Source organism: Argiope bruennichi, chromosome 11 (assembly GCF_947563725.1).
Source record: "Argiope bruennichi chromosome 11, qqArgBrue1.1, whole genome shotgun sequence".
Taxonomy (NCBI): domain Eukaryota; kingdom Metazoa; phylum Arthropoda; class Arachnida; order Araneae; family Araneidae; genus Argiope; species Argiope bruennichi.
Window position 1 is genome coordinate 65,774,624 of NC_079161.1, and position 27,964 is coordinate 65,802,587.

Consider the following 27,964-nt stretch of genomic DNA (forward strand, 5'->3'; position numbering starts at 1 on the left):
TTCAAGTTTTACAATAATGCATAATACAGAGCACTATTTAGGAGTCGCTCCTATGCCATGCCTTATTATATTCAACAAAATACATACTACTTTACAAATTTAATTTGGGACGGCTCACTTAAAGCATATTTCAAGCATGAATTGATCACTTTTTCGCCTTTTTGTGTTGTTTCAAAACCCAGAAAAAAGAAGAAAAACTGTTCTCGTATGGAATTAAAAATGTACAATGATTGAATTATATGTAGTGATACCTGTTTTAGATTAAATGTAAATTCATCTTTTAATAAATTTGCTGTGGTTGTTAGCCAATCTTTTAGAATTTTTATTTGCTTTCAATGGGGTCAATTCTTGCTCACGTGATTAATCTAAAATACATTGTGGCATTCACTTTGCAATCTGTTGGCATTTGCAGGAGAAAAAAATATCTATATTACGCAACATAAGGCAATGTGCCTTTATATATTAAATGACATTTTCTATCATGATATGTGATGCTATTGTGACGTCACATGTGTTAGCTTTTTTATTACATGATTTTTTGTCTTTATTAATTTTTTAAATTGAAATCAAAATTTAGTTTATTTTCCTCTTTCTGAAATAAAGTATGAGGTCCTAAATGATACTATCAGTCTGAAAATAACTATTTCTTTTTTCAAAACATAGAGATTTGCTTTACAATACCTTTCGTCTTACATCTGATTTCCGTCATGAAAAACTGTAACTTTTTGTCAAACAAGGAAAAATTTATGGTCCAAATTTTGAACTTGTAACCGAATTATAGAATAGAATATTGGAATGCGCATGCATAAGGGGTTTTTGCAATCTACGATAATATATAAATTGGAACACTCCCTACCCTACTGAAAGACATTAAGACAGCAAGCCAAAATAATCCCTCTATAAGCAGGAATTCCAATTAATTTTCTAAAGATTAACGTACTATTATATTCTTAATGAAGATTTTAAATTGGTCTAATGCATCTTTATTATTTTAAACTTCTATTTTAAAATCATCTTTAGTGTGTGTTCTTCAAATATCTTCAAATGACGTCACGCACGCATATCATTGTTTACATTCATCGATGTAAATATGACTTATCAAAAGTTTTGTTTTCGTTAATACCGTTGTTTTTTGTTCGTTTTATTTCTTAAAAATATACATTTTCACTCATTACCAATTTTGTATTTTTTAAAGGAAAACAGTTTAATTATTTCATAAAAATTATATTTCCTGTCCGGACCTTTCAGAATGGCAGAATTAAATTCCACATCCGGGTGCCATTGGTTATGGCTCCTTTAAAGTTTTTTTTAAGTTTTTCATACATAACTATTTACAGTAAACAATCATTTCTGGTGAGTTGTTTATTGCCTTTAGGGCATAGGTCTTTATGCAATTATTTTCTTATGAAGCTTAAAAGTGAGATCTGATAAAGAGAAACAATTCTGATTTGATAGTATTTGAAAAATGAAATAAATCTTTACCACGTCTGTAATTGGCTTTGCAATGTAATTCATTTCCCTATCTTCCCGGTTGCATATTATGGATTATTTGCATATCGTTTTAAAATTGCTTATTCATATTATCCTGGATTTTAATAGTTATTTTAAACTCTCGTTACAAGGAAAACACAAGTTTTGTCCGCTAAACAATTTTTGTTTCTGTAATCTTAAGGATATGTTTTTTCAATCACTGATAGCTGTAAAAAATTTATGACGATTAAAAATTTTCATGCAAATTGACGAATATCTACATGTAACCTCTCCTTATAATAATCATGGAAAAATATGTAAGTCCACTACATAAATAATTCATTACTTTTGAAAAAATAATGTATTTTAATTTAACGATTTAATAAACAAATATCAAATTAATTTGATTTCTTTAAATATTTAAAGGTATTTATTTTATTTCGGTGAAATCGGGAATATCTTCAGTTTACATATGTTTATTATGTAAACTGAATAAATTTAAATATATAATAACATACATAAATTTTAATATATGTATTGTTTATTGCATAAAAAATTATATTTGAGTATTACCGATGCATTTATTTATAAACGGGTTGGGCTATAATCTTTAAATTTTAATTGTTTTGTCTGTGCATATGTCTGCTTGCTAATATATAATTTCCAAAAAGCTAACTTTCAAAACATTGGGTTGATTTAAAATTTTTCATTTAGAAATTTGTTATTATTTCAGATCTGTATATATTTTCCAAATCTTATTTGTAGAAATGAATTACTTCCTAAATAAAAGCATAAATATTTTGTTATATATATCTTAAATTGAGTAAAATATTTATTTTTGAAGAAGTGGGTAAGTAGCAATTTCATGAAATAATTATATCAGATAACAGTTGGTGTATTTTTGTCAATTATATAATAAATGGTTATCCATTTACACTTTGTACTTGTTAAATGCCCTAGTTTTTTTGCATGCTTGTTCAAAATGTTAAATGTTTATCATTGTTAAAGTTTTGAAAATTAAATGAATTTATAATATTGCAAGATGTTCTAGAAGAATAGATGTTCTAATGATGAAAAATATGTTAATTTAAAAGGATCTTTTATCATGTGAAGAATAGTAATTGAGCTTGTTTAGTGTCTGGAAAATTTCTTTTTTTGTTGAAATTCTTTTGAATGGATTCAGCATGATTTCCTCTGATTTCCTTATTTTGAATTTAGGATTTTTATTAAGCCTTCATTTTATAAATTTAAATTTTTTGGTCTTGAAAAAATTGTATATATGGTATGTTTTATAATAAATATTAAATTACTATAACATGCAGTAATTTTTCCGTAATTCATGTTTCTGTGTTGTTGCACTTTGATAGTTTTTTTTCGATTATAGATGCCCTGTTTCATATTGATAGTTATATTGAGTTAATGTACTTTTTTTTTCTGTTTTACTTTGATGTATTTATTAGAATAAATTTATTCTTTTATCTATTATAATATTATAAAGCAATAGAAAAATTATATGCAATTCCTTTTAATATATATATATATAAAAGAACAACTAAAACTAGCTTTATATGTATCTTCAAAATCTAGGAAGATATTTAACTTCCTTATTTAAACATATGTTAAATATAAACTGTGAAGTTAACACTGAAATAAGTAATATTAATTTATTCATAGCAAAGGTTAGTTTTAAAAAAGTAAATGAAATCTAAAAAATGAAGTTTTCCTGAATAATTCTAATTTGGGTTAGTATTTCAATTAAATTTATTAATTCATAATCATTTTTTTAAATACTTGAAAGCTCACTCATTCACTTCAAAAGCTATTTTTCTTACCTGAAAGTTGTAAGATCAAAATAATTGAGTATTCTGAAGATTAATATATGGAATGTTTTTTCTTTAATTTTAATTCAAATTATTATAAATGATTAATTTCATCCATTTTATCAGTTGGCCGATTCATTTAAGCTTTTATTTCTTTGTACTTTGATTATATTAAGAAAGTTAATTGCATTATTATGATTTTCATGTCAGAAGTTTCACAATGCTTTAAAAACATTATTTATGTTTATGTCTTTTAATAAAACTCAGTATTATAGTCTTGATCAAATTATTTAGTTCTGTGTATCATTATTTTCTTATTAGAAATTAATAGATTTAATTATTCAAAAAAATACACAAGTCCATACTGAAAAGGGCAAAAAGATTGATCCTCATGAAGAATATAGGCTGAGACTAGGAGTACAAAAATAACTGCAGGATTTAAATTAGCATCATTTGTCACATAAATAACAAAGTTATCAGTAATAAAACTTTTATGATAGACTGAAAATGATAGAGAAATTAAAATTCTAAAAATCTAAATTCTATTACATATCCTTTTAAAATATGTAAAATTTTTTAATTCATTTTATGCAGTGATATATTTAATTTATTGTGTAGGTATATTATTGTGAAATTTATTATATAGATTTATTATTGTTTATTGTGAAGCATTTCATCGATATAATATATAAGAAATTATTTTTCAGGAATGTATTTTTATTTATCTTAATTACAAAATTTACTAACCTATAAAAATATGAGTAAAATGTTTTTTAAGGGGGGGGGGAAACTATAGAAAGGATGAAAACATAAATGTGGCACATAGTGAAGGAAGGTGCAGGATCATCCGAGTATGACCTACATTTTCATCTTGAATAATTGAAAATAATTTTTCCTGTATTGGCTTTCAGTTATGTAGTCACCTGATTATTTCTTCACTATGTAGTTCTCAATATATTTGTAACTGATAATAAATCGAACACTTATATTCCTTAAAATAATAAATAAAAAAAGTAAGCTTATAGTTACTTATTCATAATTGGATGATCATTTATCTTCCTTTTATTAACAATAAAATTATGACCTTGGGTAACCATCAGTAGGAAACAGGTGGTCTTACTGTTCGGTAAGCATTATAAAGATTTGAATGAAATGTGTATGTTAAAGTGACATTTATCAGCTTTTCAGAGATAATAAATATGTTTTTAGCTATCTAAATCTTGCATCTTAAATTTCATTTAAAATAGACAAAATGTATATACAAAAATTGCTTTCTTAAAAGTTTCTTATATTTTTTATAATTGTCTTTTTTCCCATTTAACTTTATGCTAATTGATTTTCTAATATATTTTTTTTTACTTAATCCATGAGCTGTAAAAATACAGTCTCTCCAAAATTTTATTTCCAAGATTCAATTGGAAGGAGCAGGGGTAAAAAAAAAAAAGGCTAGAAATATTTAATTATCTCAAAAGTATGTGTAAGCTCTACCCTAAAAAATTATCCATTGCTTTTACATAGTTTCACATTAACAGGTTTCTGAGTCGGTTTGTTTATAAAACTGTTATAGTATTTAATAAACAACAACTATTCCTATTCCCTAAACAGAATATGAGTAGCTAAAGTGTGTCACTTTGCTTACTTGAATAATAATTCTAATATCATTATGACATATTTAAAAGTAATTGACATCTTGGAGCAGTTTAAATTCTAATTATTAATATTCTATTAACAAATGTATGTATTTAAAAAGAAGGCTGTTTGATTTTGTTGGAATTCTTTTTTAAACTCCTGTAATTTATAAGAACATGTAGTATACTGTTCATTTGCAGTTTATTAACTTATAGCTTTCTGCATATTGTGTTCTTGAGTAGCAGCTGATTATATTTCTTTTTACCAATTTTTGCAAGGTTCTAGACTTATTCATTATTATTATTTGTTCCTTATCCTTTTTTTCTTCTTCTCTCTTTTGTCATTTCAGTAGATAAAATATTACCAATTTTTTTCACCAAATATTTAATATAAATTTTTTTTAAAAGATTTTATTATTGTTGTTGAAAATAAAAGGAGAAGCATGTAAATAATATCCAGTGTGGAAAATAAAATGTTGACTGAAAAATATTACTACTATTATGTATTTATTTTTTGGAATAAAGTAATTAGCATGCACTTCAAATGCAATTGGGAAAAAAAAATCCCCAAATTTTTTTCCCTAATTGTGGAATAGTATACAATACTATCAAACTTTTTATTATTTTTCTATAATTATTTTATCTTGCATTTCTTTCATTTAAAATTGAAATCTTGGCACATTTGTATTAACCGCTTGTCAGAATTTAATCATGCACACACACACACAAAAGTCAGATTGCGCACTAATGCTTTGTTTCTTTCTTAACTAATGTTGACTGTGGCATGTGGTTAATGTACAAATGCTGAAATTGTTAATAATCTTGATATGCAACATTAGATATTTTTTCAATTGCAAATGACAATAATGAAATGGAATTTTCCCCCCTTTTATTAGGCTTAATGAAAATTGTTAAGTATGTACAAAAATTCCTTTCCGGTATTCTGCAGTTAAAATTTATTTATAAATACTGTAACTTTCGCTAATTACACTTTTAAATAGGATTTTTTTTTTGTATATGTCAAAACATAATAATTTCTTTCTGAATTAAAAAAAAAATCTAACAGACTCTAGAAAATTACAAATAATCTGTTTAATATCAGAAAAAGTTGAAATACCACTTGTTTTAAATATTTAAATCATTAATCTTCTTTCTTTTCACATTAGAAATTGCATCAAAAATTAAAGTTTTGATTTTTTTTTTTAAATATAAAGATACCTAGATTCATCTGTTACAAAATCTGGTTAGGTATTATTATTTGAAACTGGATAGTATTTTAATTGCTACCATAAATTAAAAAAATCACAGAATTTTTATTATATTATCTTTTATAGAAATGTTGTTATTTTTCATCTAATAATAAACTTAATGTCATATTTGAGATTCTAATCTAATGTGTTATTTAATATATTGTATTTCCAATTATTTTGTATTACCATTTTATTTAAGACTATTTGCCATAGGTGAAGTAAATTTATTTTGAGCTGTTATAAAAAGTTGAAATTACTTGTGCTAGGATTATGAATCTGTTTCATATTGTGCGCATCCAATAGTTTACAAAATACACTATAATTTTACAGCAGTGATTTTTTTGAATCTTTCAATTGAAATTGGGCCACTACTAGTTAAGTTGCTTGTTTTTATTATTAAAATGAATAGATTTGGATCTTTAGCAGCAAAAGCTATCGGCCTCTAATGCCAAAGGTTTCTTGGGACGATCACCATGAAACTTTTATGTTCAATATTGTGTTTTCAGATTTAAAAGTAAACTTTGCATATAAATTAATATAGTTGATGAAAGCAAGTTACAGGACATAAAAATTTCTATGTCTGGTTTTTTTAAAAAAATATTAAAACAGCGTGAATAAAATTATCTGATTAAATCAAAGAAAAACACAAGTAAAAGTTGATCAAGAAAATATGGGACATACCTACTTCGTTTTTTAAAAAAAAGAAAAATCTCCGAGTTCCAGTATATATTTTAAATTTTTCTTTTATCCACAAGATGTTCATTTGGTTATAATTCCAATGCATTGCTACTTCCAAAATATTACAGATCTTTATATTTTGCCTTCTATTTTAAAAGACCCCATCCTCCAACTGTCCAAAACAATATGTGGTTCTTATAATGCAAGCTAAACTACTAACTTATGTTTGATTTTTTTAAAATTCAATCTCAATTCTGGTAGTTTTAATATGTAAAAACTATCTATTGTTTTATTAGATTAAAAGTAAAAAATACAAATAAAATAAGAGGATGATTGATGAAATACTAAATACATGCTATGTAAGATTGGTACATTCATATTTAATGAAGGGTTCTATGCATTTCAGCAAGCTCTTTCTGGTTATGACTTATACAATCATGTTCTTTTAAATCTTTATATTTAATATTTACAAAGCTAACGAATTTTTGTCGGAGGACAAAACATCTGGATAAATATTTACCTGTATTGCATAATTATTAGATAAGTAAACTAAAAAAAAATCTTCAAATGCTTACTGATTACTCCATATTAGTTAAGAAAAGACAGCTCTATAACAAATTGTTTAACCATAGATATTGTATATATCTTATTAATATCAGGTTTATCAAATCTAAAAATTGCACTTTTTAGATGTCTAAATAGAGAGTTCTCACAATTGGTGTTTACATGTATGTTTCAAAGAATTTAGCACTATTTTTATGTATTTGGTGCTCTCTTGTTTCATGTCAAACTTGAATTTTTCAAAATAAATAAATAAATAAAAAAATGGTGTTACATTTTAAAATTTGGATAGATGAATAATTTGGATTTGGATTTCTTTATTTAATTATATAAAATTCTTCATAGTGTTATAAAATTAGTGATTTTAATATTCATCAGGTGGAAAAATGTATTAATCAATGTGTTTTTAATATCTATGCGATTTGACTTTACCATTTTGTTAGCTGAATTTAAATTTTGATTTAAATTAAATTTAGAAATATCCCTTATGACTTAAAACTTTACAAAAGCTTTTTGTGTTTTCTGTTGTATTGTATTAAAATATATTTTCTATTATTAAAAAAGGAATAACTTGTAGATTATTTATCATGCTTTTTATCAGTTGTCTGTTATTTGATGATGAAGCTGGTTTATTAATACTCAATGGGATTAATATTATTACAAGATGTATTATGATATTCATTTTGATAGAGAAAGAGAAAAAGACAGACCACAAATCATGTCATAAGAATTAAAAAATTTTTTTATCACATGATTTGTGGTCTTTTTAAAACCATGTATAGGGTTTCCCATTCTTGTCTTTTATTAACAGTAAATCTACATGTTATGCAAGGTTTTACCCTCCGGTTGCGAATCCCGCGATTTCTATAGGTTGGCAATCAATCCATTTTCTGTTGAACCCCGCGTTTTTCGCAGTTTAGAGTTTTTAATTTATGATGACAGATTTTTATTATATTATCTTATTATTGTGTACCATATAGTATCAGTTCACTTTCTATGAAAAATATTTGAACTTATTTGCAAATATTGCATTGAAATAGTGATTTTAAAGAATTACTCAGTCAGAGGGTTAAAGAGCATAACACTCTTTACTCCATTACATTAGAGTACTAAATTAAATAAAATCATATAGCATATGTTTGTAAGCATAGGTAAAAAATAATACTAGTACAGTGCCTGTAGAGATTACAAGGAAATGGATTATGATAAAAGTTTAATGTACTTGCCTATATGTTTTCACTATTGTGTTGACTTTTTTTCTATAAATTATTATTAAAAAAATGCATGACAATTCATTATTCCTTTTTTTTCTTTCAGATTACTTTTTAAAAGAAAATGAAACCCTACATGAAAGGAAAAATCCAAATTGAGAAACCAAGCAGAAGAATAGAAACTCTAATAAAAAAGAAATGTGAAACTTATTTGGAATATCTAACACATGTGAAATAATTGGTAAATGGTTTTCTTTAATACTGATTTTATAGATTTATTACTATTACCATGTGCTTCTTTTAAGGCCTTGGCTTTTTTTTCTTCTAATAGTTGATAAAGTTTCTCAGTTTAGTTTTATAGAAGAGAGTGGATATAATGTAAAATTGATTTATATTTAACTAAATAATCTATTTGTATGGTTTTTACAAAAAATATGCAAGATCAAGATTTAATTTCATCATTATCAGTGTGATTGTTGGGCTAACTGTTTTTTTTTTTTTTTTTTTTTTTTTTTGTACATTTTGTTTCTGAACTTTTTGCCCCCAATTATGCTGCATGCTCAAATCATATTATTTTGTGCTAACCTGGCTTAATTGGTAAATAAGGCCTAGCATAACTCTTCAAACTGTTTATATAAACCATACTGGAATTTTATTTTGATTGAGCCATTTAGTTTGCCTTCACCATGTTTACATTTAAATTTAAAAAACAATAAATTTATATCAAAAATACAATTTAAAAATTGTAAGCTGAAATTAAATCATCACAGGATGTAATTTTATAGAAAAAAAATTATATGGAACCCATTAATATTTTAAGAGCTTGAAATCTCTTGGACTTCTGCTCATAATAACACATTGCCTTAAACAGAATTTGTAATTCATTAGTGAAATAATATAGGAATTAAAATAGCCATATTGGTCTATTTTTTTTTTTTTTTGTGTGTGTGTGTGTGTGTATGTGTAAAGTTAATATCAAGTTTGATTTTATTTTCAGAAAAATAGACACATTAAAAAAAAAAAAAAAAAAAAAACAGGGAAAAGAAGTGGAATCTTTAGTTGCTTTTCCTAGTTTGGGCTTTTTTTTTTATAATACAAATAAATATTAGAAATTAAAATGGGTTTATATGCATTATCTTTTTTTACTCAGTACTTTACATTTTTATTTTCATATTGAAAATATAATGTTTCCCATTCTGCATCTTTTCAGTTTTGAAAGAATAAGTTGATACAGGAGTATATTTGATAACTGATTTATGTGTAATGTGTTTTCTTTCATGCATGATATATAATTTTTATTCTGTTGATAAAAAGTGTTTTATTGTTGTGGAATAATTCATTTTGTTCATACTTGTGAAATTTGCACTTTCAGGTTTATCTTCTCTCTCTGTCTTTCTCTATGTATATAAAGAGAGAAAGAATATTTTAATCAAAACATTAAAAGATTTTTATAATATTAGATATAAATTTCACAAATATTGCATTGATCCATATAAATAAATAAAATAGAGTGTCAAAGAACTGAACTGAAAATATACTTTCTGTATTTTATGTATATTTTAGTTAAAGACATACTTTCATTCTTTACAGTCATTTACTGTACTGACTTTTTTCTTCTTCTTTTTTCTTTCTTCCTCTCTCTTTTTTGCAGCAGTGAGGGGAAAAAAAAAAGCAGCAGCAAAAGCAGTGGAAATGGGATGAATTTGTATAGTCTAAATATAAATAAAATTTGATTTATTATGATAACTTAAAATGATAAACAGATGCATTTTCTATTTGTTGCAATGTTGATATGATTTGTTTAATTTCATCTAATAAATTTGTTGTTTGATATTTAATAGAAAACTAAATATAATTTACATTATATTTTCAAATTACACAATAGTACAAAGAAAAGTAATCTAATGCAAGACTTAATTTAGATTATAAGTGTAAAATTTTGAAATATTTTATATATTATTATTTAACATTATAATTTATTTTTTAATTACATTTACATTTAATTTTTTAATGCAAAGAAAGACAAATGTTTATTCTGCACAGTATGCCATTTTAAAAAGCCTATTTATTAAAATTCTACTATTTAATTGATAATTTATTATTATATGTAAAATTCATTGTTCCTTATAATTTTTTTAAACTTACTAAAATATTTTCCATTTTTTAATTTATTAATTTTTAAAATGTTCCATTTTTTAGAAATAGTTGTTTTTAATAATTAATAAAGTTCCTTCATTTTTATATCATATTCATTAAAAAAATCTACACTGCATAATTTTTTTTAAATATAATGGAAGCAAAGGAAGATGAAAATATAATTTCAAAAGTTAGTTAAAAATTCGAAAAATTTATTATAATTAAAAAAAAATGCATAATTAAAATTTATTCATTTTTTTTTTACTTCAGTGAAACATTTTAATATATAAATTATTTAATTTAGTAATGTGTAAATTATATCAATAATTAATTATTTTTATTTTTTAATTATAAAAAAGTTAATCCCAAATTGTAACAATAAAAATGTAAATAATGTTATATTTATTATAGTGCTTCATATTTATCATAAGAGCGAATAAGAAAATTAAAGCAGCATATAACTTTATAATCTTTCAATTTTTAATTATTTACTCAATGAAGATATTATTTTTTTTCTTCTGAAAAATGTTTTCTCAAATTCAAACAAATGATCTCTTGAACCAAGTCAAATGACATAATGTTGTTCTGTTTAACTACTTTCACCATTTTTTTTTGGGGGGGGGATTGTTATATTATTGTGCAATATTTCTTTTATTGTAACTTGTAGCAAATCTCATTGAAAACGTAAAAGTTATTGGACTTTTTAAAAATAATTTCTTCTATCTAATATAAAAGTGTGTGAGAAATGGCTTTCTATTTTGTTAAAATGTATATTTTAATGTATAATCTTTGCAGTCTACATGATAATTTATTTGTCCAACTTTTTTAAATGGATGGCCATTTTAATATGAATTAGGTGCTTTGAAAATTAAAACAAACAAACAAAAATAATTTCCTTCTCCTCCTTTTATGCTGATCTGCTGCCAAAACTGATTTTTCTGTTCTTAATGTTTATTTTCAAGGTATTTAATTCATAAATAATTGTGCATTTTTGCTAAGTTTGCACGTATAAAATTTTTTTGAGATAACAAAATTGACATGGCATGATATTTAATTCTCATTTTGCTAACTTGCTGCTTGATAAGCTGTCTTACATGTTGTAATTTTAAATATGTGATCTTAAGTATAGAAATATTGCTTTTTTAAATTCAGAATTCATGACTATTAGTTCCAACTGAAATCTAACATTTTGTTTTCGTAGAACTTTCTGTAATCAGCATAATTTTTAAAGTTTCTAAAGCGCAATGTTTTATTTATTTATTTTGCCGCCTTAAATAATTCAAATTGTTGCTATTTCTTCGATTGTATACGTAGAAAAGTTTCAAACTATCATTGATATTATTGAAAAAGAATATATTAATAGCTACATCTACAAAAAAGAAAAAACAAAACCCTTCTGTTGAATATTAATGGTTGATTATCCTTTTGGGATATATATTTTTATTTAAAAAATAAAACAGAAATTTGTGACATGTAATTAAATGACTCATTTTTGGACTAGCATTGTCTGTGCATTTGATTTTGTATTGACAAAACAATAATATCGAATTTTTGGCTATTGTTTTTTAATAAAATAAATAACTAATCCATTACTCCATTTGGAGAGAAAATTAACCTATTTGTTAGTATTTTTTTTACTGCTTAAGTAACAGTGTTAATGCATTAAGTATATATTTTTGCTTAAATCCTATAAAAACTTTAAAAAAAAAAAAATCTGGGATATTTCAGAATGTTAACATGACTTTTTTTAATATCAAAAATTCTGTAAATGATGCCTAATTTACCATTAAAGCAAGTAAAGGAGTTAATGTAGAGTCTCTCACCTTGTGGGATATACACCTCCCAAGGGTGTGTAAAGTATTCTAAATAAATATGCAAAAAAAAAAAAAAAAAAAAAAAAAGTGGTGATGGACATTGATAAATAGGATGGAAAGAGAAAAGATTAAAACTCTCTCAACTATTGCTATTTACAATACAAATCATATTTCTTTGTTATCTTACAATCTGGATTTTAACTGCTGCATGCTGTTATAAGCTTCAAGGTTCCTATGAATATTGTTTATATAAATTTATTTAAATTTGTATAGTGGCCATTGCAGCCTTTTTGTATAATTATAAAATTAAAAATGCTTGTATTGTTGTGTCTTTATTGAACTATGTATAGATGTTAGTAATTATAAATAAAAGGGTGATGTTGGGATGCATGGAGCAGTGATGATAGGTCAAAAGATAAGCAAGGAAAAAAAAAAGAATATTTTAAGTTAATCAGTTTATATAATATATATATAATATGTTTGAATTTTGTTAAAAAAATAAGAAATATTTAATTTTCTGTTGTCTGTTTTAATTGACTAAAATTATTATTTCTTTTCAGATGACTGTTTTAAGAATGGTATAAGCATTAGTGCTTTCATTACCTTTGATTTAGTGAAGAATAAAGAATTTTATGTTCCTCTGCCCTAAGAAAGACATTATGGATCAGAACAACAAATTGATTTAAAAGTAATCAAAACTTTTATTATATAATAAGCATTTTATAAACTGTTTAGAAGTATCTTAAAAATTATAATATTTTTAATTTACTGGAGATAGAAAAAATTATTCATCTATATAAAATAAATGAAATTTTAAAGTTGTTTAATTTAAAACTTTGTAAAGTGATCTTTTATTATTTTTTGTGTTGATCATTATTATATTAGATGAAAAAAATTTCATTTTATGAAGAAGGAAAAACCAAATTAAAAAAATCAATAAAAATGTTTATAGAAAAGTTTATGTATGCTTATCTTATCTAAAACTCTAATTCGTGTTTATTAGAGCTTTAGTGCATATTACAGATGTTGTTTGAACTTAGAGTATTAATAACCAATATTACTGATGATCGGAAATCAAATTCATAATGCATGATATAGTGACATTGAGTTTTAAAGTGGTTATTATTCCATTAACTGTGTTACTCTTTTTTCCCCCTGGAGATTATATCAAGTTATAATATTTCATGTGTGAAAATTGAATTTGAAATTTCATTTTACTATTAAAATTACAATATTTTATTAATAACCAGAGAAGTTTAATTTTTTTATTGGCTAATTTTTGCTTTTTCATTTGTTATTTTTAGTTTTATAATTTATCTTTCAGTTATTTAGGGAAGTCTTTTTTTTTTTTTTACATACTTTAACAATTTTATTGTTTTGAATAGCAAAATAAATTGTTTATAATTTGAAAAGTGGGTTTAAAAAGCTTGTTTTTCCTTTTTTGCATGGAACTGAAAATAATCATATGAGGAAGTAGGAATCTCTAAATAAAATCATTAATATATGTACTTTTGCTTTATATGTTTTAGTATATTCAAAAGTAGAAAATATTGTTGAAAACATTTTAATCAAAACAGCATGTTTATAACCTATACACTTTAACAAATTGTGTTGACCAAATGTTTTTTTCTTACATAAAATTTTTCATTAGTATTACTAATTAATAACTGATATGCCAGTTACTGTTTTGCATTTTCCATCAAATACCTTGTCAAAAAGCATCTTATAATCTATATACAGTGGTGGCCAAAATTGTGAACATGTTTGAAAATTATAATGTTTTCTAACTTTGTATGCTTATAGAAAATGTTACATTTCACAAAATGCAAACTCTTTCATATCATTTTATAGAGAATTTAATGCTGATTTCAATACAAAAAGCAAAATTCAAATATTTTCAATACAAAAAAGTTATTTTTACTTTAATCTGAATAACAAACACAGTGATGAAGTGGATTGTAATTTCTAACTTTCCTGACCAATCACTGTTCCGGAAACCAATAAAATGTTAATAACTGCCAGAAGAAGATGACATCATGTTTAAAGTTGGAACAGATCATTATTGTGCTTTTTTCTATAGACGAAAGACTGTTTTTTATGTAATCAAATCACAAGTAAAAAATTCTGTTAAGTTTTTTAATATTTAGTAGGAATTATTGTAAATATTTCTAATATTTAGTCATGAAGCAATGTCATCAAATAAAAGAATATATTGGAGGCTTAGAAAGAAAACTTAGATTATTGTGTTACATGAATGTTGTCATTTCAATGCTGACATTGCAAAACAGATGGGTGGTTCAGTAACTACATATGGTGTCCGAAAGTTTTGTTTACGATACCAGGAGACAAATTCAATAAAAAAACAAAGCAGGAAATTGCTGAAAAAGGTACACCACATCTCTTCATGACAGAAGAATAAAAAGACTATGTCTCCATGATTGAAGAATGTCATCGGCAACCACCAGAAGCGATTTGAATGATGCTGGCATTTATGACAATTCAAGAACAATGAGGAGAAGATTATTAGATGTTAGACTAAGAGGTAGAATTCAACAAAAAAATTTACAGCAGTGTATAAAAAGATTATAGGGGGCAAAAGAACACATTAATTGGCCAGATGATCAGTAATACAAGTTATACGGAGTGATGAAACAAAGATATTGTTATTCGGTAGTGAAGACGAAAATATATAAAACATAGAATTGGTGAAGAACTTCATCCTGACTACATTCAGGCAACTATGAAGAACTCAGTTAGTGTAATGATTTGGTCATGCATGTCAGCAGACTGTATTGGTCTCTTTCATGTTATCGATGAGACATTAAATGCAAGAAAATACATTGACACTGTTCTAGAGCCAAATCTTACTCCTTCCATCAGTGATCTCTTTCCCAACAATGCATCATTTATTTTTCAGCAAAAATTTCGAAAGTGTGATTTAGTACAAAGAGCATTGAATTGTTATCATGGCCAGGGAACAATCCTAAACTCAAAATTATTGAGAACTTATGGAACCATTTGAAAACTCTTATATATGTGAAGCATGCATCAAATAAAAGAGGATTAATTGAGTCTATAATTGTTTCCTGGCATCATGCAATAACGAAGGAAGAACTTAAAACTCTCTTCAGCTCAATGAAACATCAGTGTGAAGCTGAAAAAATAAAGCTACCCTACTAAGTACTAATAACTCACTGCAGTCATCAGCATTTAATATATCTGGATAATTATTGCCTCTCAACTTTTTTTGTGTTGCAAATATTTGAATTTTGCTTTTGATATTGAAATCAGCATTAAATTCCCTTTAAAATGATATGTAAGTGTTTCCATTTTGTGAAACATTACATTTTCTATAAGCATACAAAGTTAGAAAACATTAAAATTTTCAAAAGTGTCCACAATTTTGGTCACCACTGTATTCTGTCATTGTTATTGCAAAGTAGTAAATCTTCATGTTTATGCTGGGGATAATCTGCAAATGATGGTTTTGATTATTGCTAGATACAGTGGTCCTTTTCAAAAATCAAGATATCAAAAATCAAAAAATTACTTATGATCCTATTAGTTTTGATCTAGACAATTATGAAATTAAATATAAACTCCTTTTTATTCAGTCAGTTATTTTAAATGTAGTTTGCAATATGCTGTGTAGTTATTCTCACGATGACTACACAGCATCATTATATTTCATTATATTGCAGTCTTTACATGATTCCACATAAGTGTGTGTGTGTAGAAGTTTACCACATATTAGTGTATGTAGAAGTTCTATAGGTGGTGTGATGCTTCATATATAATCATGACAGATTTTAAAAATTATGATATTTTTAATTTAATGGAGATAAAAAAAAATTATTCATCTATATAAAATATATGAAATTTTAAAGTTGCTTGATTTAAAACTTTGTAAAGTGATCTTTTATTATTTTTTTGTGTTGATCATTATTATATTAGATGAAAAAATTTTATTTTATAAAGAAGAAAAAACCAAATTAAAAAAATCAATAAAAATGTTTATAAAAAAAGTTTATGTATGCTTATCTTATCTAAAACTTTAATTTGTATCCTTATAAAACTAAAAAATTGTTATTAATCGAACAAGCAATAATTGATTTCTAGTTTGTCCGCTTAGAGATCAATTATTGTTTATTTGAAATGTAAATATCATAATTCACCATTTGTTGAAAATTTTTTTAAAATATTTATATTTAACGGCAGAGATTAATTGTTCGGTATTTAATAATATTTTATTTTTAAAATACATTTTTCTTTAGATATTTTATTTTTAAAATGCATTTTTTGGAGGAAATTTATTTTAATTTAAGTAACAAATTGTATATAGCAAACAAGATCAAAAGCAAATTGGAACAATACTTAGTAAACAAGAAGTAGTATTAGAAATAAAGTTAGGATAAACTGTTTAAGAATAGAAGTAAAGGAAAATTAAAATGGGAAGTGATTTAAAAAAAATTTTAGTTTCTCTTTGATGGAGGAATATCTACTTAGCATTATAATTTTGATACTGCTATTTTTTTCTTGTTTTCCCAAACTTGATTTTTCTAGCATTTTTGGACTGTTCTAGGAAATATCTCTAAGCTCTCTTTTGACTTGTGAAATTTTGGGAAATATTTGTTTTGTTTCGGTTGCAAAATATGATTAATAAATTATTAATTTTAAGAGTATAAGGTAATCAACATTTCAGGAAAATATTGGCCTATGTTTCAAAGAATAAATAAATAAATTTTTAAATTACATTACTAGGGGTGTTTCAGTTCTATATCAGTAGTGAATGGATTTCCATAATCATTAATCAGCCATTGTAATAAATAGAACATTTCAAAAAATTCATTGATTGATATTATAAAATCTTATAACTCTGCTAATAATAGAGGTGAATATGTGTGCTGATACTTTACAGGCAGACCGCTTGACCTATAGTTACCAAATTTGGCACATGTATACCTTACAGGATAAAAATGTGTATCTTGCAGTGGATTTTTTAATCTGAATTTTGCCATTTCCACAATAAACTAAAAATATTTTTGCACAAAAATAAATTTTACACTGTTAGAAATTAGACAACATCTGACTGAAGTTAATTTATCAATATATTTATTTTATTAAAAGAGATTTTAATAAAATAAAATCTCTTTGAAAATCTGAAATATTTATTTTAAATGCCCAATTAATTAATAATTCCCCCCCTTCAAGTCTGTTAATTTGTTTTCAACTTTATTACATTGTTTCAATGATTTAAAATAATTTATTATTTTAGATTTCAAAATAATGTTAGATAAAATCAGGTCTTTAAAAAATTAATATGGACATATTTTCTTCTTGAAATATATCTGGATATTTGTTTTAATGATTAAATTATATTTATATTCAAGTTTTCTATTCTTGTGTCAAATATTTAGTTCTTGAAGCATGAAAGATTTGGCTATGAACAATTTGATTATTAAGTGCATTTTTCTGAATTTATTCTTATTCAAAATAATGAATTAATACTTGTGATTGTGATTGATATATAAGTGATAAGGGTTTTATAAGTTTTATTGAAGAAGTTAATTTTTCAAAATTTTAACTTGAATAAAATTTATAGACTGTCATATTATTTGCAAATTGTAGCAAAAATATCTAAAACATTCTATTCCTATTCTTACAACTATCAAATTTGTGATATAATTAATTCGTGGATAGTAAATCATTTAAAATAGGAAAGGATGTTTCAAGGTTTTTACTAGATTTTTAACTGAAAATCTAGAGGAATTTTTTTGTTTGGGTTCAAAAATTATTTTTATACCATTTTAAAGTTTGAAAAGTTTGCTTTTCAGTGATGTAAATTTTATTTCAATATAATTTTTTTCTGTAATTTTAATAAAGGTATTTTAAAATACTTTTTGCTACAAGTATTTTCATTGCTTTAATTGCTGAATATATAGTGTGTTTTACAACCATATTAAATACATTTTGTACATTGTAACTTCTCTGTAATTAAAGTATATTTTTAAATTAAAATGAGATAAATTAAGCCTAATGCATTATCATGCTATGATGTTTTAGTTTAAAGGTTCAAATTTCCTTATTTTTAAAAATTTTTAATATAAATGAATAAATTATACTTGAACACTATTATTAGCTCTGCAAATATGCAAAAGAAAATTTATTCTGTTTCCAAATCATAGCATTTGTGCTTTTAAAAATAATTTACAGATATATAGTTTGTTGACTCATCCATTGTGTAACCTTTTTGGAGGTAACTGATTATAGGTTACACAGTACATTTAACAGCTGCTGAAACATGGTCTGAAACAGCTTATAGAGATGATAAAAATTTGGATTTAAAAAATAAGAAGAGACTAAACTATTGATGTTACAGCATTTTCATTACTAATTGTATAGTTTTGTCAGAGTAAAATATTTTGTTACATACCTTTAGCGTGTATATTTTATATTACTTTTGTAATTGAGTGATTTTATTTTTGCATGCACTAGAGTCGTCTATTTTTATTTTTCAGTATTGTCAAAATGTTCCAATTATGCGTAAATAAGACTACTCGGATGAGACTTGAAGATGAGTGACTGCTCTCCACCATCTGACACTCCATCTGGTGGGGAACAGGAGCCCACTATGGTCTCTGTGCCTGTAGTGGGCTCCACTGACAACATGGCTACCTCCTGGAATAATGGCCTCTGCTCTGCCGAGATCATGACCTCCGATTCTGCAAGCTACCTGCACGATGCTGATTCAACATCAGGTTCCTTGGGAGCATGCGATGATGAGCGGATGATGGTCGATGGTGCTTTGCGGTCTTCACTCACTGTTAATGCTATAGTCACTCAGGAATCTGGCTCACAAGAGTCGGAAAACAGCGAAGACCACTTGAGTGTTGTTGACAACATCACTGCGCAGAACTTCTTACGTGAGTCAGATCTGATGAATGCAGCATCGACTGCCTTAGGCCATAAGAAGTCTCCATCATCAGGCGATCATGAACACAATCTTCTGTCTCTGGAACAGCATTCAGTAACCAGCAGTCAGGACCACATGGAGATGCAGAGCCTTCTTCAAGAGCAGCAGGACCTGGATGGGCCAGTGTCCAATTACCACTTGGACAGCTCGCAGACCTCTGAGCTGTCCGTGGAGAGTACGCCTCATTTAGATATTGGTTCCAACTTACCTGAGGTAGTGCCTGGTGATGGAGTGTGCCTGTCACCATCATCGAACAGCAGTGCATCTTCTTTGGATCTATCTTCAGGTGTGAGTATATCATCCAACATTGGGTTGCCTCCAGTGTCCACCATCATCCGATCATCTGCAAAGGGGAGGTTTGATGCTTTCTGTAGGCCTTCTAACATCAACCTGATCATGGGTATTCCTCAGTATCTGAGCAACAGTAACTCTTTTGATGTAATGACTTCTATGAACAACATCCAACGCTTGTCTTCGAGTCCCTGCGACTCTCTCAACAATGTTTCCTTAGCTAGTCCGATGGAGGTTTCATCTTCAAGACACAATGCCTGTACAGATATAGTAATGGAAAATGTAGATGTTCCTCTGTCATCATCATTAGTGTGTTCGTCCACCCCTATCGGCCATGTTGAGAGCCGATGCATTAAAGCTAATACTGTGATGTCTTCTCTGGGACCAGACATGATGGATAAAGATGCCTTGTCAGAAATGACAGACTCTGAACATGGTTTTGATCTACCCAGTAGAACTATTTCGAATTTTGTTGGGGTGGTCCCACTGAGGGAAATAATGCATATATCCACTTCCCCATCCCAACATCTGTCACCCATGGCAATCGAAGAAATGCAGAAAGTGGCTGAGATCAGTGAGCAGCTGCAGTCAGGAGATGGGATGGAGGGTCCTTTTTCTTTGCATTCAGAGGATGAGTCTATTGCTCGGGTCATGCTCTCCCCCCACTTTAGTGTAGAGAACAACATACAGCATACAGATAATTATGTTGATTGTATCAGCCAGCGTTCCCAACCAACATCCATCTCAGCCATTGAGACAAATGTCATCATGTCCACATCAAACATAGATTCCTCTCCTAAGTTTACTGCTGCTGAAATTAAAGCTATTGAGCAGAGACTATCAGAACACTCTCGTAATGCAGCCATGGAAGATAGTATGGGTGAATCGGCTCTGGATTCAGAAGTGATTATTCCAGATTGTATAGAAACATCCCAGAACTCTGATATTATTTATTCTGATGTGCATGATGTGTTGAGTGGAGATTCGGAGGAACAGAAGATCTTGAAGGCCCATAATTCAACAAGGTCAACTATCATCGAAAAAAATCTGTTACAGCAGTCGCAGGTTGTCAAGAATGAGTCTACTGTGATAACAAGTGCAGAAAATTTGTCCTCTAATAAAATAACTGCTATCAAAGTGTCGCAAAATGAAAACAACGGTGACATAATCACTATCAGGATGGCTGGGAAAGTGGCTGTTTCAGATGGTGAACATGATACGGGTGTGACTGCTGTGAACCCTTCTGCCGTGACAGCTAGCGTTATTCAACAACTTTTGAGGGCACAATCGCCCCCAACCAAGTTGAGAACTAATATGCAGCGTGTACCTAAGGGTGTTATTACTTCTGTGATGTCAACAAAGGGTGATTCTATCATCCATCAAGATATCTTGGTTCCCACATCTTCACCTTCAACTGTGAAGAAAGAAGATGGAAGTGATCCAGGGATTTCTGTTTCTAAAGATTCATCGCTGGTGGACAATTCAAATAGCTCTAAAGATAAATTAGATATTAGTGAACATTCCGTGATCAGCCACGGGAGTAAATCGCCCCCTTCATCTGATGAAAAAGATGCATCTCTCCCCAACATAACCACTACAGTGTTACCTTCTCTGTTCACTAACCTTTCTGCCAGTGCGCTTGCTTCTTTGCAGTCCACTTTGTCTTCAGCCCTTCCCCTTACTTCCCTGCCCAACATCAGCATTGGTGACAGCTCTGCTGTCATCTCTCATTTGCCTTCTGTATCACCCACTCTGTCATCACCACCCCTCTCCCCAATTTTGTTACCCAGTATCCTCTCTTCAACTTTAAGAAATGTTTCATCTGGGGTCCCTTCAACTCTTCTGGACTCCATAGTGACCTCCAACTGTGTGACTTCCACCAGTAGCATGTACAGTGGGCTCTTAAAGACAGTTGGTTTGGTCAAACAGGAGCCTGGGTCAGGTCCATTGCCCCCCTTCACGGTGGTCCATGGACTCTCACCGTTGGTGAAGCGCTCGAATCTGATTGGTGCTAATCCTACGAGCGCCCAGATCCCCGTGGTGACCATCAAGCAGGAGCCCGGATCCTCCCGAGCTTCAGTGAGTGCCTCAGAATTCAACCCTTCCATAATCTTGAATGCCGGTACTGCATTGCCCGGCATTGCCTCCATACATCTTCCTCCTGCAGCTGCTGCGGTCCAACTGCCCGTGGTCGTGACCAGCTCGGTTGCGATATCGACCTCTGCGCTAACAAACCCAGTGCCTTCGCAAGCTTCGACCATCGCATTCGCGGGGAGCACCCCCACCTCGACAGTTGACTCTTCAGCTGAAAAGCCTTCTTCAGACAAAAAGTGGAACTGCCTCATGTGTAAGAATGGGAGTCCATGTGGTTTACATCCGACTCAGCCCAGGCTGACTACTCCTCCCCAACCAGTTTTATCAGGTGACCCTGCAAAGCCTTTTCAGTGTACGCTGTGTGGCAAGCACCTTGCCTCTAAGAATGTGTACCAACTGCATCTGCGGAGCCATTCTGGTGAGAAGCCTTTCACGTGTAACCTTTGTGGCCACCACTTCTCCCAGAAGACCTCATTGACCAGGCACATGCGATCACACACTGGGGAACGACCCTTCCCTTGTGACGTATGTGGGAAACGCTTTGCAGATAAGGAGCGCATAAAAATCCACATGCGCACCCACACAGGGGAGAAGCCCTTTGCCTGTGAGGTGTGTGGCAAGCGCTTTTCTCAGAAGTCCACTGTGAAGAGGCACATGAGTGTACACACCGGAGAGAAGCCATTCAAGTGCGAGTCGTGCGGCAAGGGTTTTGCGAATCGTGGGAATCTGAATGCACACAGTAAAACTCATGCTAACACATGACACTTCTGTTGGCAGGAGGAGAGAATAGCATACTTATGTACACACACTCACCTTGTATATTCGACTCTGGGGTGTTTCTCACACTCTGAGGAAGATTCCAAATGTAGTATAAGATTGTACATTTTTACAATAATTTTTAGCAAATAACCTCAATTTAGAAGTTATAGAGAATGTTAACAACTTGATACTGAATTGTTAGCAAGCATTCATATATTATATGTATATGAAGATATACAGTATCATCGTCCTACAAAGAGTGATCTTTTTTTGTTAAAACACTGTTGTCGAGTAGAGACCATCTTTGGATTTTGAATGGTTTTTGCAGTTTTACTAAAGTACAAACAAATAACTTCTGTTATTGCAATATCAAAGCAGTAGTTTCTTAACATTTTAGATCTTTCGAGCGAGAGAGAGATTTATCGTAGATCGTTTTTATCACATGCACATATCTAGTATATAGCTAGAAGTATTAAAGTTTATATATATTATAATGTTATGATTAGCATAATATTTGCTATTGTTTTCAGAGTTGTTTCAAATCTTGAAGCATAGTCATGTTGCCATTTGTTAACCAGGTACGAAGATGCGTGCTATTAGTTTTCCTATAGAGCAGTGAGAAATAGCCAATGGGAGTATGCTTAAGCCATTGATATGCGAGAGGCTGCCTGTGTGTGTGAATGTCGAGGAGTGCATCTCAAGGATTTTATTCAAACGCTTTGGTTCACACTCTAGCCCTTTTTGATAAACCAACTCTCAACTTTTATTGCTTTTTTTTGTTTGTTGACTGTCAGCCAAGCTGGTCAGACCTTCCTCAGGAACCTCATTGAGATATCTGAATCGGATATTCTTTTACTTTGTATTCTTGGTATAAAATAAAAGGTAACCTAACTCATTAAAAATATAAACTTTAATTTATAATTACTATGATAAGTATAGTAATCATTTTCAAATATGCAAGAAATGCAGTCAATATTAATACTAGAATTGATATTGACTGTTAAATCAGCTTATTAATTTCTTTTTTTTTAAAAAAAATTTACCTGCCATAGTAATTTCATTGGAAATTATTTTCATCAAATTTTCCCCATTTTTTCTTTCTTTTAGAAAAGTGAACACATTTCTCCTGCAATTGGGAAGGTCTGGCTTGCATTTAGAAGTGAAAGTCTTTTAAAAAAAGTCTTTATATATTGAGCCCTCTAATCTTAGGCATTAAAGATTTTAAGATTATATCTACATTTAAAAGAATATTTTAGAATTCATGCTGTTTTTAAATTTGCAAATGATACTTGTTGATAGTGTACCTAGCTTGTAATGTATTTTTCTGCCAAAGGTCGTAATGGAGTTCAAGTTATAAACTTCAGTACCTTTCTTTTCTATTATCTTATTATCTCTGATGGGATTGTTATTTTTAAAGCAAATATGTGTAATTTGAAAACAAAAATGTGTAATTGTCCTTTTTTTTCCCCCTCATTTAACATTTCATAAGCTGTATTTCAAAATGAGTTCTTTTCCCAAGAAAGTTTATTCCCAAAAATCCAAAAATTAGACAATTTTTTAAAAAATATATTTCAATACTATATCAAATAGGAATTATAAAGATTGCAGAATTTAAGATTGAACAAAAAAAAAAAAAAAAAAAAAAAAAAAAATCTGAAAATAGATATTTGCTTTAATTTTTTAAAATCTTGACTATTGTGCTCATTTTCTTTTTAGCCTAACAAATAAAGGTTAGGAATGATTATCTTTGAATTGTTTTAAAAATATGATCCCTTTGGGATGAAAGATAATATATCATCTGCATTGAGCATTTTGAAAATTAATGTCAATCTCTTGGACTTGTTTTCATTTATAACCAATCAGCATTTGCTGATTAACCATTATGGAAGTGTAGAAATGCGATTCATCCTTTCATCAAAATGTGACCTAAATGGATCTTTAGATTAAATAGTCATTTTGTTATGATGCATGTTTTTTATTCCAGTATATAGTTTATTCTTTTTTTTCCCCTTAGTTTTTACCATATACTTTGATAATTCTACCTTTTGTATGTTTTGAAAAATTTTCTTAGAATTTTTATTTATTCTTTGTTTTAGTGATTGGAGATAATTTTATAGTTGTCAGTTGTTTTATCTGTTGAAAATCTGAAATATTTTTTTTTAAACTGTAAATGCCTGGATTCCTTAAGCAACGTTTGTCACATTATGGCCCAGATTTTTTGAAAAAGCAATCAGCATTTTCAGAAAACCTATTTTGGAATTTTGACATGAATGAAGTGTTAATGCAATCATTGTTGCATTTCTGAAAGCAATCTCGTGTATTTTCTCATGAAAGAGTGTTATCTTGATTTTCGTACTGATGATTTAAACCTGAAAAAAATTTATTTTTTTATAGATGTCACTTGCTGTTCATTGGATCTTACCTTTGTATTATAATGAGAAATGTTGCTAGACCCAAAGAAATTATTATGTACATTATTGTAAATTAAACTGTAGAATTTTATAGAAAATTACAAAAGAACTTGTATTTCCTGGGGAAAAAAAACTTAAAATATATTTATTGTATTTGAAAATATGTGCTTTTAGAATACGTAGTTTTCAGTTTCAAAGTTTTGTTACTGAAGCGAGGAGCGAAAAACAAATTTGTACAGTTGTAAACTGTGTGTATGACAGAGTAAGGTTTTTGTATGATTTCATCAATTATAACATATTTTTTTTCTCAATACAAATTGAAAAAAAATTATATATATATAATATTTTTTTTTTCTTTTTCTTTTTCATTTTGTTTCAAATGTTTGTTCTGATTTCTTTTCAAGTGCAGCTTTTGAAAACATTGGCTTTGAAAGTATATATTCAGATAAATGAGTGCTGGGTATCAGTTGTTTATTTCAAGGTTTTATTTTTCAAATGCTTAACCTCTTTGGACTTTGTTCACTGTTCTGGTCATAGAAAATCAGTTTCTTCATTATAATAACACAAATAATTTTATATTGAATTTTTATTTTGAAATTTTTAATTTTAACTGAAGCAGTTAGAATTAAAATTAAGCAGTTTTAACTTTCTTTTTAATGTTTTTAGGTATTATTTTTTCAAAAGAGATAATTAATTTTCTTGCTTTCAAATTAAATCTTCATTTTTTCCTGTTTTAGCTATTAGGATTTTTGGTATTTTGTGAATCAGTTTACTTTCAGTTTTTTTAAATTAAATTTCATTCATTTCATTTTTTATAATAATGTGAAAAAGATTATTTCCGTAAAGGAATTTAAGTCTGAAGGGGTTAAATATTTCATTATATATTTGGTGGACTACAAAAGGAATAGAGAAAACATGTTGTAGATAAGTTTCATAATAAAACCCCCATCTTATTTCAATAGCAGTTGATTATTAAAATTTCATAATCAAGCAGCAACCTCTTCTGTTAATTTTTATATATGCAGAGCTATTATTGATATTATTAATTCTTTTAGAAATGTAGGTTATTAGAATTGTGTGTATTGTTTTAAACATTTTTGCATTTTCTGAAATGCTATTTCAATCTTGTCTCTTTTAAGTTGTATATTGCTGTTTCTTTATTATTCAAGGTGGGCAGAATGCACCTTTTCTTTTTCCACACTTATTATTCGTAAAACATTTCACTAATGCTGACCGAGTCATTGGGAAAGCCATTTCTTTATATTTTTTTATGTGTTCATTGAGAGTTAATTCATCTTGTCCATGTTTTAACAAACAATTCCTCTGGTTTGTTATATAATGTAAACATTGTATTGTATGCTTTAGTTTTTCCACCAAAGAAGTATGTTTGTTCGTGGTTGGGAATTTTATTTGTTGGAAACTTTCTGATTTCACAATTCCAGCTGCCTCATTGTCCATTCCCCTTTCCTCTTATTCATATTTATCCTTAAAACTATGGACTAAATGCAATCTCAAATCATTCAAAACAAAGTTTATGAATAAGAAACAGAAAAATGCCTTTCCCTCATTCCAAATACAGTAGAACTCCAGTTGTTCAAATTTAGAGTGATTTATTTAAACAATTATCTGGTTCACTTGCAATTGGAGGCAGAAAAATCAGCAAACAATATATTTCTTATTTAAAAAAAAAAGCAGTAAAACAATATTTTGTAGTTTTTAAATTAGCATAATGTTAGCAAATTTCGAGTTTTTTTTCCAAGAATTAATTTTTCTTTTTTGTCCTGCAATTATCCGAATAACCTCTTATCCGCATTACCTATGTAATTGGAGTTCTTTTGTAAGTGGAAGATTACTTTTGATTTTGATCCCCATGGTATTATTAACTTATCTTTCCTCATTAGCAAAAATATTACTTGTCCTATCTAAAGGGAGTAAATGGGATAAGGCAATAAAACTATCTGCCAGGTTATTAGAGGAAAATATATTTCACAAGAGCGAGTGAAATCCCAGTTATTAAGTAGTACAGCAGTTTTAGTAGCTTTGTATAATTCTATAACCTTGTAAAAAAATTCTGCTGATACATCATCTCTACCACCTGTAAAGAAATAATTAATTTCTGAATAATAGATGGAAAGATACTGTTAAATTTGGATATTGAATTTAGAAAATCCAACATTCTATGATTTATTGCCTGACCTGAATATATACATAAGATATTTTTATCTGAATATAATAGTCAATGATCTAAGGTACAAACCACATATGCACAATTAATGCAGTGCTTGCAATACTTTTAAATAATAGATTAAGATTATAAATACATTTAATAATCTCTTCAAATGTTATTAATAATGATTTTTAGAAAATAGTTTGTTTACACACACTTTCTAGATTAATTCATTGCTTTCCTCCCTAATGTCGGGTATTAATATTATTTCGTTTTTTTATAAAGCTTAATCCAGTTAAATTAAATTTTAGAAGATAATTATAGCTACTTACTTTGATTAATGGAAGGTATCATTATATCAGAACAGTCGTCTATTGATCGTCATATGACAATTTTAATTTCTGATTCTTTTTGTCCTTTTCCAAATTGATAATAAACATGAAAACATACATAAAATTTCTATAAAAATCAAGTTCTGAATAATTTTTTTTTTCTTTTAGTTTTAGTTTTTTTATTTAAATCAATTGTAAAACTTAATCATCTTTAAAAAATTATCAGTTTATTTATTAAAAAATAATTATTTAATTTTGAAAAATATAGTTAAAAGCCTTACTGAGATTTTTATATTTTAAATTTTAAATTGGTTGTTATATTTAAATTTTTTATATTGCAAAATATCCTTTACTAAATAATTTTTTTCT

General features: G+C 27.9%; 1 protein-coding gene across 1 annotated transcript; it reads left to right on the forward strand.

The window, feature by feature from the left end:
• The first annotated feature begins 1,257 nt into the window (after window positions 1-1,257).
• Window positions 1,258-24,234, forward strand: LOC129957431 (mucin-17-like). The gene is made up of 4 exons (XM_056069746.1): window positions 1,258-1,353; window positions 8,725-8,859; window positions 13,129-13,256; window positions 19,087-24,234. Exon 4 carries the CDS (start codon window positions 19,143-19,145, stop codon window positions 22,686-22,688), a length of 3,546 nt encoding a protein of 1,181 aa, XP_055925721.1. The 5' UTR covers window positions 1,258-1,353; window positions 8,725-8,859; window positions 13,129-13,256; window positions 19,087-19,142; the 3' UTR covers window positions 22,689-24,234.
• The last annotated feature ends 3,730 nt before the right edge of the window (window positions 24,235-27,964 follow it).

Excerpts from the sequence above, each read along its gene's own strand:
- LOC129957431 (XM_056069746.1), top strand. The coding sequence starts at position 19,143 with ATGAGTGACTGCTCTCCACCATCTGACACTCCATCTGGTGGGGAACAG.